This window comes from Equus przewalskii, chromosome 11, assembly GCF_037783145.1.
Source record: "Equus przewalskii isolate Varuska chromosome 11, EquPr2, whole genome shotgun sequence".
Classification (NCBI taxonomy): Eukaryota; Metazoa; Chordata; class Mammalia; order Perissodactyla; family Equidae; genus Equus; species Equus przewalskii.
In genome coordinates, this window is record NC_091841.1 from 143,890 (window position 1) to 156,460 (window position 12,571).

General features: G+C 46.5%; 1 protein-coding gene across 2 annotated transcripts in view; it reads right to left on the reverse strand.

The window, feature by feature from the left end:
- Positions 1-12,571, reverse strand: part of KIAA1549L (KIAA1549 like) — a 274,267-nt gene that overhangs the window by 24,736 nt on the left and 236,960 nt on the right. For both annotated transcript variants that reach the window (XM_070564670.1, XM_070564669.1), the window contains exon 17: positions 3,813-4,163. In XM_070564670.1, coding sequence (XP_070420771.1) covers positions 3,813-4,163 — 351 coding nt within the window. The remainder of the gene's footprint in view (positions 1-3,812; positions 4,164-12,571) is intronic.

The following is a 12,571-nucleotide window of genomic DNA, read 5'->3' on the forward strand; positions in this document are numbered from 1 at the left end:
GCTGCTGTTGCTGTTATTACTATTACTGTCAGCTCCACACGTAAAGCCTCTAGTGGGGAGATGCTTTCCCTCTGCCCCCTTCCTCGGAATCCCCGACTCTGACACCAACAGGAAAGCTGTAGGATGTTTTCATTCCACCTGACACAGACCTACTACAGCTGCTAGCAAAACTGGACGGGTCATTCGGTGTTGAGTCCAATATCTTCACAGATTCAAGGGGTAAATAGGATCAAGAGTCTCCTGAATTGCGCTGCAGAAATCCCAGGCTGCCGGCGGCCCCTGTCCTGTCATATGGATGCCAGCAGCCTGGCCGAGTGCATTCAGCTGCCCCATGGCAGAGCGCGACATGCTTCCTTTCTGAAGCCGAAAAGTAATCATAGTTATCACTCTAAACTGCCACTTTTTCTGTTGATTTCCACATTATAATAGCACAAGGGGGTTGGCAAGAACTTGGGTTAAGAATCATAATTTCTACTGCGCATCGTTACCTATTTTCTCCTTTCATAAAAATATGGCCCACATGTGTTGTTGGCAAAAGGAAACCTTTGTAACAAAAGAACTGCCTTTGATATTCTTCTGGTTTGATGCCCATCTCTCTGTTGTGTTATTTCTCAAGTCCTCCATTTGTTGCTGGCCTTATTTATTTATTTATTTATTTTCAGTGAGGAAGATTGGCCCTGAGCTAACATCTATAGCAGTCTTCCTCTATTTTGTACATAGGATGCTGCCACAGCGTGGCCTGATGAGAAGCGTGTAGTCCATGCCTGGGATCTGAACCTGTGAACCCTGGGCCGCCAAAGAAGTGCGTGAACTTAACCACTACATGACTGGGCCAGTCCCAGTGGCCTCATTTTTAAAGTATATAATGTTGATGTTTTTGCCCTTCCTGGTACAATTGCCAACCCTGAATTACAACAAACATAACCATCTAAATTTTTATATGTCCCAAACGAAAGTTTTCGATGGCTTTGTTAAATTGAGGCATAATGGATGGGTTGTGGCATCTTCTTGCCTGTCCTTGGAAGACTCATCCTGGTTGTTTAGGTTTTTCTCTGTGAAACCCAGATCCCTTCACAGATTCCCAGAATCTAGCCTCTACACAGAGGCGTCTGTTTGTTCTGGAGGATCGTCTTTAAAGAAGTGAAGTTTCTCTGGGCTCCGGAGCACGCTCTTAAAAGAATGTAACAGAGCAGGAGGAAGAGAAGATGCTCAGAACTGTCAGGGAAAGGGACACAACCAGTGGGGGAAAATGAAATGAGTCTCACTTCCTTTCAATGAGAAGGAGAATTTTTTATAGTAATGACTACCATCTATCGACTAATTCGATGTGCTGGGCACCAGATGAAGCCCTCTGACGAACGTCAGCTACCAGGGACTGGAGCCGTGAGGTGCCAGGCAGGTGCTGAGGATTTTACACGGATTCCCATTTCTTCCTCACAGCAGCCCTGTTATCGCAACCACTTTATGGCTGAAGATTCTAAGACTCAGACTTATAGTCAGTGGCTGAGGTCACTTAGCGGCTTAGCAGCACTGAACTGTGGGGTGAGGGAAATCCAGGGCCGTGGCCAATGCACAAGATCAGGAAGGACGAGCCTGTGAAACTGAGTTGGTGTGAATCAACGTAGAATGGATCCAGGCAGCTTTTCCCAGGGACAGCCACTTGAGAGGTGCTGATAAGTGTAGTGAGACTAGGGTGTAGTCTCAAGCTCAGAGAGAAAATCCCTTCTTCCCCCATAAAGTGGGTATCAATTTAATGGGCAATTAATAGAAAAGCGTAATTGTGGAAACTGTAACATGAGTGTCATGGGAAAGTATTTTAAGGTGACAGATTTCTACTAATTGCCTATTAAATTGGTACCCTGATGGCAGAGGCAAACTCATCTTCCTGAGATCTGGGCATAGCCCCAAAGTTTCCTATTTTAGCTTAAAAATTATATTAAGAATTTTGCATTGCATTCCATCCCTATCTCAGAAAATAGGATGCAAAAACGATTTCCCGTGTTCACCCTATTTCCTTTATTGACCACACTCTCTGGGTTTGTGTGTCACAGACGGAGAAAGATGACTTCCTTCTGATAACGTCTTACTTTCCCCAAATTTACTTCTACTTAATGAAAGACCATGATGACCAGCAAATGTAAGTGCTCTGGCTGCGCTGACCATCTGGCTTCTCACCGCAGGGTTCTAAGCTAGTGTTCATAAGAATAAAGCACTGTTGTGAGCTTAATCGGCATGCATCAGACTCCCGGGGTCTGACCACTGTGGAGTGAATGCACGAAATATAAATTCTGTACCTGCCAACCTATGGACACAGCCTTGCTGTGCTGATGACCCCACCTAAGCACAGCTGCCCCTGCACCAGAGGTTCAGTGTGAAATAAACTTCCATGTCTCCAGCTAAAGCTTAATCCACAGGGAAAGGTTAGGCTACAGACTGACACTGAAAGAGAGGGTACCGACAGAGAGAGGCTGAGCGGACCAGGAGCAATGTCAAGGGGAGCCATCCCAATGACATGGACGGGGGATCTGGAGCAAAGGAGAACAGTAAGGAAATTCACAATAGTGTGCACACTATGCAGTTATGCAGCATAACAGCAATTCATTAAGTGCCAGTGTCACATGGACTTTGGGGGGCGGCGGTATGAAGTTATCACAAGGCTTCACAAGCCCCGAGGTGTCCCAAATAGTCTACTGCAAATGAAGGGAATAATACAATGGAGAGGCAATGTACCAAAGCACAAGGCCAAACGGCATGCTGGTTAAGAGCACGGGCTCAGGCGCCAGGCTGCCTGGCCTGCGGCCCCAGCTCTGCCCCTTCCTGGCTGTGTGACTTGAACAAGCTGTGTAACCCCAGTTTCCTCATCTATAAAGTAGGGATAAAATATTCACCCTCTCAGAGGCTTGCAGCGAGGGCTAAATAAGTAAGCTAACATACACCTGACACCTGGATCAGTACCAACAACAGTGAGACAAGAAACGTCAGCTTTAATTACATAATTACATAGCACCATGGGGAGACGGCATGGACCACTGCAATGGTGGGATCTGTACATGCACAAAACATTGTCTATTATGGCCTATGGCTCATAAAACTAGGTCCACCTTTTCAATAAGATATATATAGATGCTACAGTGATGAACGAAATGCAAACTAATTAAAATTGTTGTTTAAATCATGGAAGCTTTCAGTCACTGGGTGCCTTCTCAGATACTGAGGTGCAATCGCCACTAATGAAACGGTCACAACTGATGCTCCCGTGGCGTGGACCGTGTGCGTGGCACTCTTCTCGTACCTCACTCATATCTACCTTTTTAATCTTCACAACGACCTAGGAAGTAGGCTATTTTTCTTTATTTTACCTGCAGAGAATTGTAGTAATGTCCCCAAGTTACAAGGCCAGTGAGCAGTAGGGCTGAGATTTCAAGTCCAGCCACCCGCTCCAGAGCCTCTGCTCTGAACCACCAGGCGACACCCTCCAACATACGGCTCTGTGATGAGTTTTGACATTAAAATGGTGGGTGGGAAACCACCAGTGCATGAAGAATGAGGTCAGCCCTTCACAGGAGGCACAGTGGGAAAGGAGCTTCGCTCTGAAATGTGTTGTGGTTGGACGTAAGGGCTTCCGGTGCACCTGGGCCCAGAGGACTGAGAGGCTTAGGCCTCGGATCATGGGTGGAAGATGCCATGAGAACCCAGCAAAGTTTGTCTGCAAACCGCAAGGAGGCTCATCACTGGAAGCACCGCTCTGAGACCCTGCGGGATGCCCCAGACAGGCTGACCAAGGATGGCCAGTGGCGGCGTGTCTGACTTACCGGCCGGGGCAGACTGTACTGGTACATTTCTGGGCGATAGGTTGGCACCCACTGCACCCCAGCCCTGGGCCGCGTCATGGTCCCTGGAGCGCTGGTCACCACCTCCGAGTAGGGCGGGTGCTGCGCGGAGCCGTAGACGTCCTGGTGCCGGCTCTGGCCCGCGTGGCCCGCGGACGCCAGGCTGAAGGCCTCCTCCAGCAGCATGTGCATCTGCTGCCTGACCTCGTCGATGGAGGGCTGGGAGCTGAGTGTGGAGGTCTCCGAGTGGCCTTTCATCTGCCTCGACCTGGCGTAGCCCCGGGGCTCATTAACTCTGTCGATGTTGGTTTCCTCTATGATTTCAGGCTCCGTCTGTGGGATCAAACAAATGCCCATTGATTTGTTAATTAACTTTCCTTCCCATTAATATTGTCTGTAATTGACTCTAAATTGTTCAGCTTGGATGGGTGATGTTCGATGTATGTGCTCATTATGTTATATCCTAGGGGCCCTATCCAGGATTGCACACAACGGGCTAGTCAGCTAGCATTACAGGAGGAAAGCCACCTTCCAGCTCTCCATGCACACCTCAGTTCTCTGCAGCTTAAGCAATGCGGGGGCTTTGCTAAGGGGCGTAATGATCATGAGAAATGGCTCTTCATGGACGACATTAGTGGTATTCTCTGAAACCTCTTAGAGACATTCTCCACCTTTCTGCCTTTTAGGTAAAAGAATTTAGCACACCCTGCAGTCTACACTCCAGACTGCAGACTGACTCTCGATGGTTCCGTGTCCACCACTGGGAATTGCTGGTTGTCTCATGCCCGTCATCAGAGAGAGTAACAAAATTCTGCCTCTGCATCACTGAATTAGAAGCTCAGGGAAGGGCCCAGCAGTCTGTCCTTTAACAAGCCCTCCAGGAGATTCTGATGCCAGCTCGAGGTTGAAACCCACTAATGTAGAATGTTCTCCTGCCTTCCTCCTGTGAACCTTTCATTCGGGAGTGGCTGCAGTACCTAAGCAGGCAGAGAGCTTCCAGAGCAGGCTGCATGGACTGTCTTACGTGTGACTGCTCATGAACGCTTCCTTAATAAGTCTGCATGTGTGGCAGACGCTGCCATGAGACTTGCTTTTGTGATAACCTGATAGTGAGGCTGTGGGAGAGCAGGTAATCCGCATCCACTTCAAGTGTGTCCGTGGCTACCATCGTCTGCTGAAAGAACTCACGAGTCTATGAGAATACACTGGCAAAGATCAGTTTGCCACCATGTTCTCCATCCATTACGTAAGTAACACACTGTCACTTTAGAACAATTAGAAAATACAAATAAGGAACGGGAAAAAGAAATCCAAAAATCTGTTAGCATTTGGTGTACTTATCCCAGTCCCAGACCTGTCTGAGCGTGCGTGCACCCTCCGGCACACCCACATGCCCACTTAGAAAGACTGACGCGTTGATAGTCTCGTTCCCAGTGCTTGTTATTAGTTTACCCAGAGTGAATATTCTCCTGTCTGGGCTCCACAACTGAACAGCTGTGTGACCTTGGGCAAAGTCTTAGCGTAGGTTCCCCCCAAAAGTAGAGCCTGAGACATATGTTTATATACAGATCATTTATTTTGGAAAATAATTCCAGGGAACAGGAGTGGGGGCTGAGGATAAGTAAATTGGGGAAGGAAGAAAAGCCAATCAAAGGAGGGGTACTAAATTAGAGACTGCTGTGGGCCAGTGAGGCTTGATCCCGCTGGGGACCCTCCAGGGAACTACGTAGAATGTGCTTTAGGATCGTGTAATGAAGTTTTATCCCCCAGCCCTCTTCCCTCGTGAGTCAAGGGCTGCTCCAGAGACTGTCCTTGCACTCTGAGATCTGTGCAGGTGCCAGAGGGCAGAAGGGCCTCCCACAGGTGTCCCGTGGAACAGAAGCAGAGAAGTCTTAGGGACTGTGACACAGTGAAGGTGCTGCTGCCCAGGGCACATGCTGCAGCAACAACCAGAAGGAAAACAGACAGGGCAGAAAAGAGGTTTCAACCAGGAAAGTTACTTAACTTTTCGATGTTCTGGTTTCCTCATCTGCAAAATGAGGATAATAAGACCTGCCTCCAAAGGCTTTATAAGGATTAAATAAGTGGATACATCTAAAGAGTTCCAAACAATAGCACATGGTGAAAACGCAACAGCAGTAGCTGCTGCCATTATCATCATCCTCATTGTTATTACTTGTGCTCATTCAACTACATGGATTTCTCACATAATTACGCTGCCTAAAACACTGGGAATCTAAGATGGAGCACAGCCAGAAAGCATCATCAGGGAACTCACTCATGAAGGGAAGCCCTTCCCTCCTTAAAACCTATTCACAAAAGTCAGAACTTTGTTATTTTTCATATTTTAAAATTTTATTTACTTTTCTTTAGTATTAAATTGGTACATGTACATTAGAGAGAAAATCAAAAATACAGAAAGCACAAGAAAGAAAGTAGACATTTCCTGTAGCTTTATCACCCGGAGTTAGGGCTTGGCTATGGTACAAGACCAGAAGACGAGGTTCTCTCTCAACCTTCAAGTTTAGATTAATCAACAAACAGTGGCAGTAAGCAGTCTAGAATACTATTTTTATGTTAACGCCAGCAAGGATAGATTGTGGAGTAGAATTGAAATTACCTCTGCGGTAATAAAAAAAGACCTCAAAGACATTTCGTGCCTGGGTGTACACCCCCAAACCCTGGGCTGGGGGATGCCCCGGGGCTCTTGCGCATTGGGGTTCTTTAGGGAAAGGTTTGAGGTGGCACTCTAGGGTAGTGAAGGCAACATTTGAAAGACGTTTTCTTCACAATGCATAGAACATCCTGAACAGAACTGCAAAGCCTGAGGGGACTTCAGGGGACAATCTGATTCAAGCTCTATTTTATAGGTGAGGAGGTGGAGGCAGAGGGAATGACTTACCCAAAGTCACCCAGAGGGGAAGTGGCAGAGCCTTGCTCCCCCAGCTCCTGTTCCTTGCATGTCCTGCTGCACCACATTGCCTCTGACATTTCCTCGTCATTGCTGGTTCCTACCCACACACGGCCCTCCCTCCCTACATCCCCAGGCTCCCTAAGTAATGGATGCTTAAAGCAAAGCTACTCCCAGGTGGAAGATTAACGGCACTGCACCCGCTATGATTTTTCCCACCCATGAGCCACGCTATGCATTTCCATCATACTGAGAGATCTGTTATTATGTGAATTCATAATTGTGCCTCAAGCAGAGCAAAATTACACTTCTTAAAACAACATCCCACTCTCCCACTGGGCCAGGAGGCCTGGGGCGGGGCTGTGCGGGTTGGGCAGCTCTCAGGAAGGTTGGTGGGGAGGTGCTGCCTGCACCGGGAGGGTGGAGACTCGTTCTCTAGGCTCCCACTGCATCCGCCCGATGACGCCCCAGCAGGCACAAGCCCTGCTTCCCCCGGGTGTGCATGCTGCATGGGAGAGAGGGGCTTCCTTTCCCCGGGAGGCCCAGAGTCCTAACCCAAGGCTGACCTCCACGGGCTTGCTCAGGCCTCCTTCTAAAGAACTCCTGTTCTCCCACCGTTCTCACTCGGCTTTTCAGTCTCTCAACATCTACAGATGGAAACGCAACAAACTCTCATTCTTCCCTGGGCCCCCTCCTCACACTTGTATTTGCTTATTTAATGTCTCTCTTGCCCAAGTCTGGATGCTCCCTCAGCCCATCTCACCTCTGTCTCTCATGAGCTTAGTACAAGGCACCTGCACTCAATAAAACTTAGTGAAATTGAATGAAAATACAAAAGTTCGTCTAATTGCCCATGCGGTGGAATTTGAGGTTAAGACAAAGGGCCCACAATCCCTAAAAATCTCCTCCAATGCTAATGAGCTGCATGACTAAGTCACATTAACTCCCTGAGACTCGGGCTCCCCATCCGTAAAATGGGACAGTTGAACTATGGTCTGGGAAGTCCCTTCTGGTTCTCACGTTTACTGTTTCTTGAACTCTGTCTGCTCTAGGAGGGCCCAGATTCCTCCACCACCATCATTCTTGGGGGAACCTGATGTCTACTCATGAAGGGAATCCCCCCCGCCCTCTCCACCTCAGAACATATGAGCAGTGATACATTGGTTCTTTTACTTAACAGATATTATGGACTTCAACCCTGTGGCAGGCCCTGGGTTGCGAGTTGAAAATACAACAATTAATAAGATAGTGACCCAGCCCTCAAGGAGCTCCCAGTCTGTGGGAGGAGACAAAGAACAACGGCAGCATTGATTACTCTCTCACATGCCACACACCGTTCTAAGTGCTTTAGATACATTCACTCTTTTCCTTACAATAACCTACGAGGTAACAACTATGATTATCCTTATTTTACAGACAAAGAAACTGAGGCACTGAGAGATCAAATATGTTGCCCATTATTGGCGGAGCTGGGTTTTGAACCCAGACAATCTGATTCCAGCACCCAAGCTCTTCCCCCTGTACATATACATACAGATCTATTACCAGAGCACAGATATGGGCTCTGACAGAGGGATGAACAGACTTCTGTGACCAGGAGGACAGACTACAAACTAGTTATTGAGATAATCTACCTCAGAGATCGCCATAGGGATGAAAAGTACCCATATGTAAATACAAAGTGCTCAGAAGAATGTCTAGCACAAAACATTTAATAGATGTTAGCTGCTTTCACTATTGTTATTTGCCTTCTCCCACAGACAGGGAGCTCCTTTAGAGCTGGATCAGCGTCTTATCATTATATCCACAGCCTCCAATCCAGGGCCCAGCCCAAAGCTGAAACCAGTAATTGTCTATTAAGTGAAAGAACTTCACCAGCAGGTGCTCAGGTCTGCTTGAGGACCTGTGAGGTGCCAGCCCTGTGCTGGGTTTTCCATGTGTAATCTCACCACCCCGAAGGCCATATGGTTGTACCTATTTTCCAGACAAGGTATACAATGTCTACTGGCTTAACTTGCCCCAAGTCCTTCTCCCTAACTTGCATGTTTCTGAAAATGTCTTTCGCTTTTATTTGACCAAAAGGGAGAGACAGGAGCAAAGACGAGCCTCCCAGAGTTGGCTGATGGCTGGCCTGGGTGCCACGGCAGGGCCGTAGCTGGGACAGGGAAGGTACTGCTAAATCTCTCTGACTTGGAGTTTACCATACTTGTTCCTTCAATCTCATGCTCCTGAGAAGCACTGGGGAACTATTTTTTTTTAACTATTTTTATAAATTCATGAAGATATACTTCAATAAAAATTCTAAAAAATTAATCGGGGAATATCTGTTCATGGTAGGAAATTAGGAAACAACAGATAAGCAAAAGGAAAAAAATTACAACCCACTTTCATCCCACCACCAGAAGTCACCACTGCCAACACTGTGACCTCACATGTCCCGCCAGACGTTCCCTATGCAGATGGAATAGGCCGAAGGCCACAAATGCTGGAGCACAGCCAACACTCTGCCCCTGCTCCCACCCTCGCCCACCTCCACCCCAGGCTACCAGAGAGAATGCTGGCTTGGCATATGGCAGTGTCTCCCTCATCCCCTTCTGAGGAGGGCCCCCCATCGCCCCACAGATGCTCTGGCTCTGGTCATGGAGAACAGGAAGTGCGGGAGGGAGTGTGGCGGCAGGACATCTTACTGGGATTTTGGAGAGAGGTGCAGAAGTGGCTACGGCATGTGAATGGGGGAGGAATTAAGGGAATTTTAAAACTATTACTGGACATGATATAATAGCCTTCATGTATATGAGAATATGAGTAAAAGAGTAGAGCATTTTAAACTTACTTTGTTGACATAGATCCTCTCAGACTGAGCCACGTGGGTCATGGTTTTATAAACAGAACACACACACACATTTATGTATGCGTATAGTATAAGCATACATATGTAAGGTTTTTATAAAATGAGATTATATTACATATAATATTTTAAAACATTTTTTATAGCAATGTTGTAAATAAATGTCTCTGCCAATAAATATATGTATCACAGAGAATAACTTTAAATGACTTCATAGCATTCTGCTATACGGAGTTTTCAAACTATCGTTAACAGTCCACTATTTTAGGCAAACCACCAATATCTTACTATAGAAACAAATAAGTATTCTTATGATTAAAACTCTGTATATAACCATGGGTTCATTCCTAGGTTAAATTCCCAGAAGTGGAATTACTGGGTTAGAGGACATGTATATGTTTAAGATTCTGGACACTTATGGTATATCATAACTCAGCAGCAAAAGCCACAGGTATTTAGAAGAAATTAAGGCCATTCCTTCTCCACATCTGCACACCTAGGCCCTGGAGTGTGCGGTGCCCCGGGGAGCAGGCCCAGCAGTCCTGCACACCAGGACTCCCCACACTGTGGTGCAGTGTCCACGTGACTTCAGCTTTGCTTTGAAACACCACCGGAACAAACTGGAAGGAAATGACAGCCCTTCTGGGAACCCCAAGTATCCTCTTTTCTGGAAAATATTCCAACACAGCTCAGTCTTATTGCCTAGTCCTGGAGTACATTCCGTAGTCCTAAGACTTCATCAAAATTAAAAACTAGCTTTTTATCAGACAAATAATGAAAAGAGAAGCTACAGATCAGGAGAAACTACTAGGATTTGTATCCAGAATTCCTACAAATGAATCACAAAAAGACAAACAATCAAATTTAAAAATTGAGGAAAATGCTTGAATAGATACCACAGAATAAGAAGATACCTAAGTGCCCAATAAACACGGGAAAAAGTGTTCAACTTCATCAGGGATTAGGGAAATGGCAACACTTCACATCCACGGAATGGCTAAAATTAACAAGATTAATGACAACAAGTGTTGGCAAGGTTGAGTAGAACTGGAACTGTCACACTGCTGGTGGGAGAGAAAAAGAGCACACATACTTTGTAAACTCGTTTGCAGTTTCTTAAAAAGTTAAACGATACCCACCTTATAATTCAGAAATTCCACCCCTACGTATTCATCCAAGATAAATAAAAACATATTGTCTTAGTTTGTTCAGGCTTCCAGGAGAAAATACCACAGACTGGGAAGCTTATAAACAACAGGAATGTATTTCTCACAGTTCTGGAGGCTGGAAGTCCAAGATCAGGGGCCAGTCCCGCTGGGTGAGGGCCCTCTTCCGGGTTGCAGACCTCTCACTACGTTCTCACATGGAGGAAGGGCCGAGGGAGCTCTGTGGAGTCTCTTTTATCAGGGCACTAATCCCATTCATGGGCTCCATCCTCACGACCTAATCAGCTCCCAAGGCCCCACCTCCTGATAGCACCACATTGGGGGTTAGGACTTAACACACGAATTTGGGGGGGACATAAACATTCAGATCATAGCACATATGTTCACAAAATATTTAAGTGGAAATGTCTATAATAATTTTTTCCTAATAGCTGCAAACTGGAAACAACCCAAATGTGCAGCAATAGGATGATGGATGACAAATAGTGGTCTGTTTATACAACGGAATACTACTCAGTAATAAAAAATATAAACTACTGATACATGCAACAACATAGATAAATTATGAGTAAAAGACGTCAGACACAACAGAGTATATACTGAATAATTCTGGTTGAATAAAGTCAAGAGTACGTAAAACTATCATGACAGATATCAGAAGAGTGGCTGCCAGTTGGGGAGGATGCTGAGGACTGACTGAAAGGAGGAATGAGGGAACTTTCTGGAAGTGATGCAAATATTCTATATTTTGGTTGGATTGGTGGTTACAAGAGTACACACGGTTGTCAAAGCTCATCCAGTTGTACACTAAAGACCTACACATTTTATCATGCACAAATTTTGCCTTAATAAAACAAACAAAATGGGCTCGTCAACATAGCTAGTTTGATGGGGACGGTCAGAGAAGGCCTCTCTGAAGAGATGACATTTTTGGAGCCTGAAGGAGGAGGGATTGGCCATGTGAAGGTAACAGGAAGCTTATGAAAAAGTCCTGAGATGGAGAAGAGCTTATTTTACTTGAGAAAGAGAAAGATGGACTGTTATGGGCTCAATAGTGTCCCCAAATCAAATACGTATACCGCAGTTCTAAGTCCCAGGGCCTTAGAATGCAACTGTATTTGGAGAAGGGGTCTTCACCAAAGTAATTAAGTTAAAATGAAGTCATCAGAGTGGGCCCTAATTCAACTTGACTGGCGTTCTTACAAGAAGAGGAAACTTGGACACAGGCACGGGAAGAAGGAAGACGATGTGAAGACGGGGAGAAGCCGGCCATCTAGGAGCCGAGGAGAGAGGCCTGGGAGAGGTCTTCCCCTCCTGCCCCCCGAAGGAACCCACCCTGCCCACACGGGAAGTTTGATCTCAGACTTCTAGTTTTCAGAACTGTGAGAAAATAAGTTTCAGTTGTTTCCAATCATCAGGCCTGCGGTGCTTTGTTTCAGCAGCCCGAGCTGACTAACACACGGGCTGTGTGGCTGAAGATCCGTGTGTCAGGGACTGGAGAGCAGGCAGGGGCCAGGGCACAGAGGGTCTTGAAGGCCATGGTAAGGAGGCTAGACTGTTTCCAAGGGCAATAGAAAGCTCCTGAAGAGCTGGAGGCAGGGAGAAGCGTGACTGGGATTCACGGGAGGCCAGGTAGAAGGCTCTTGCAGGAGTCCAAGCGAGAGAAGACGGTAGGCGTTGGAGTAGAGTGATTATGGGCAAAGAAGATGTGGATGAGTTCACGATCTACTTTAGAAAAGAGCTAACAGGACTCACTGAGAGATGAGATGTGGGGATGAAGGAGAGGAAGGAGTCAAAGCTGAGACCTTTTACCAAG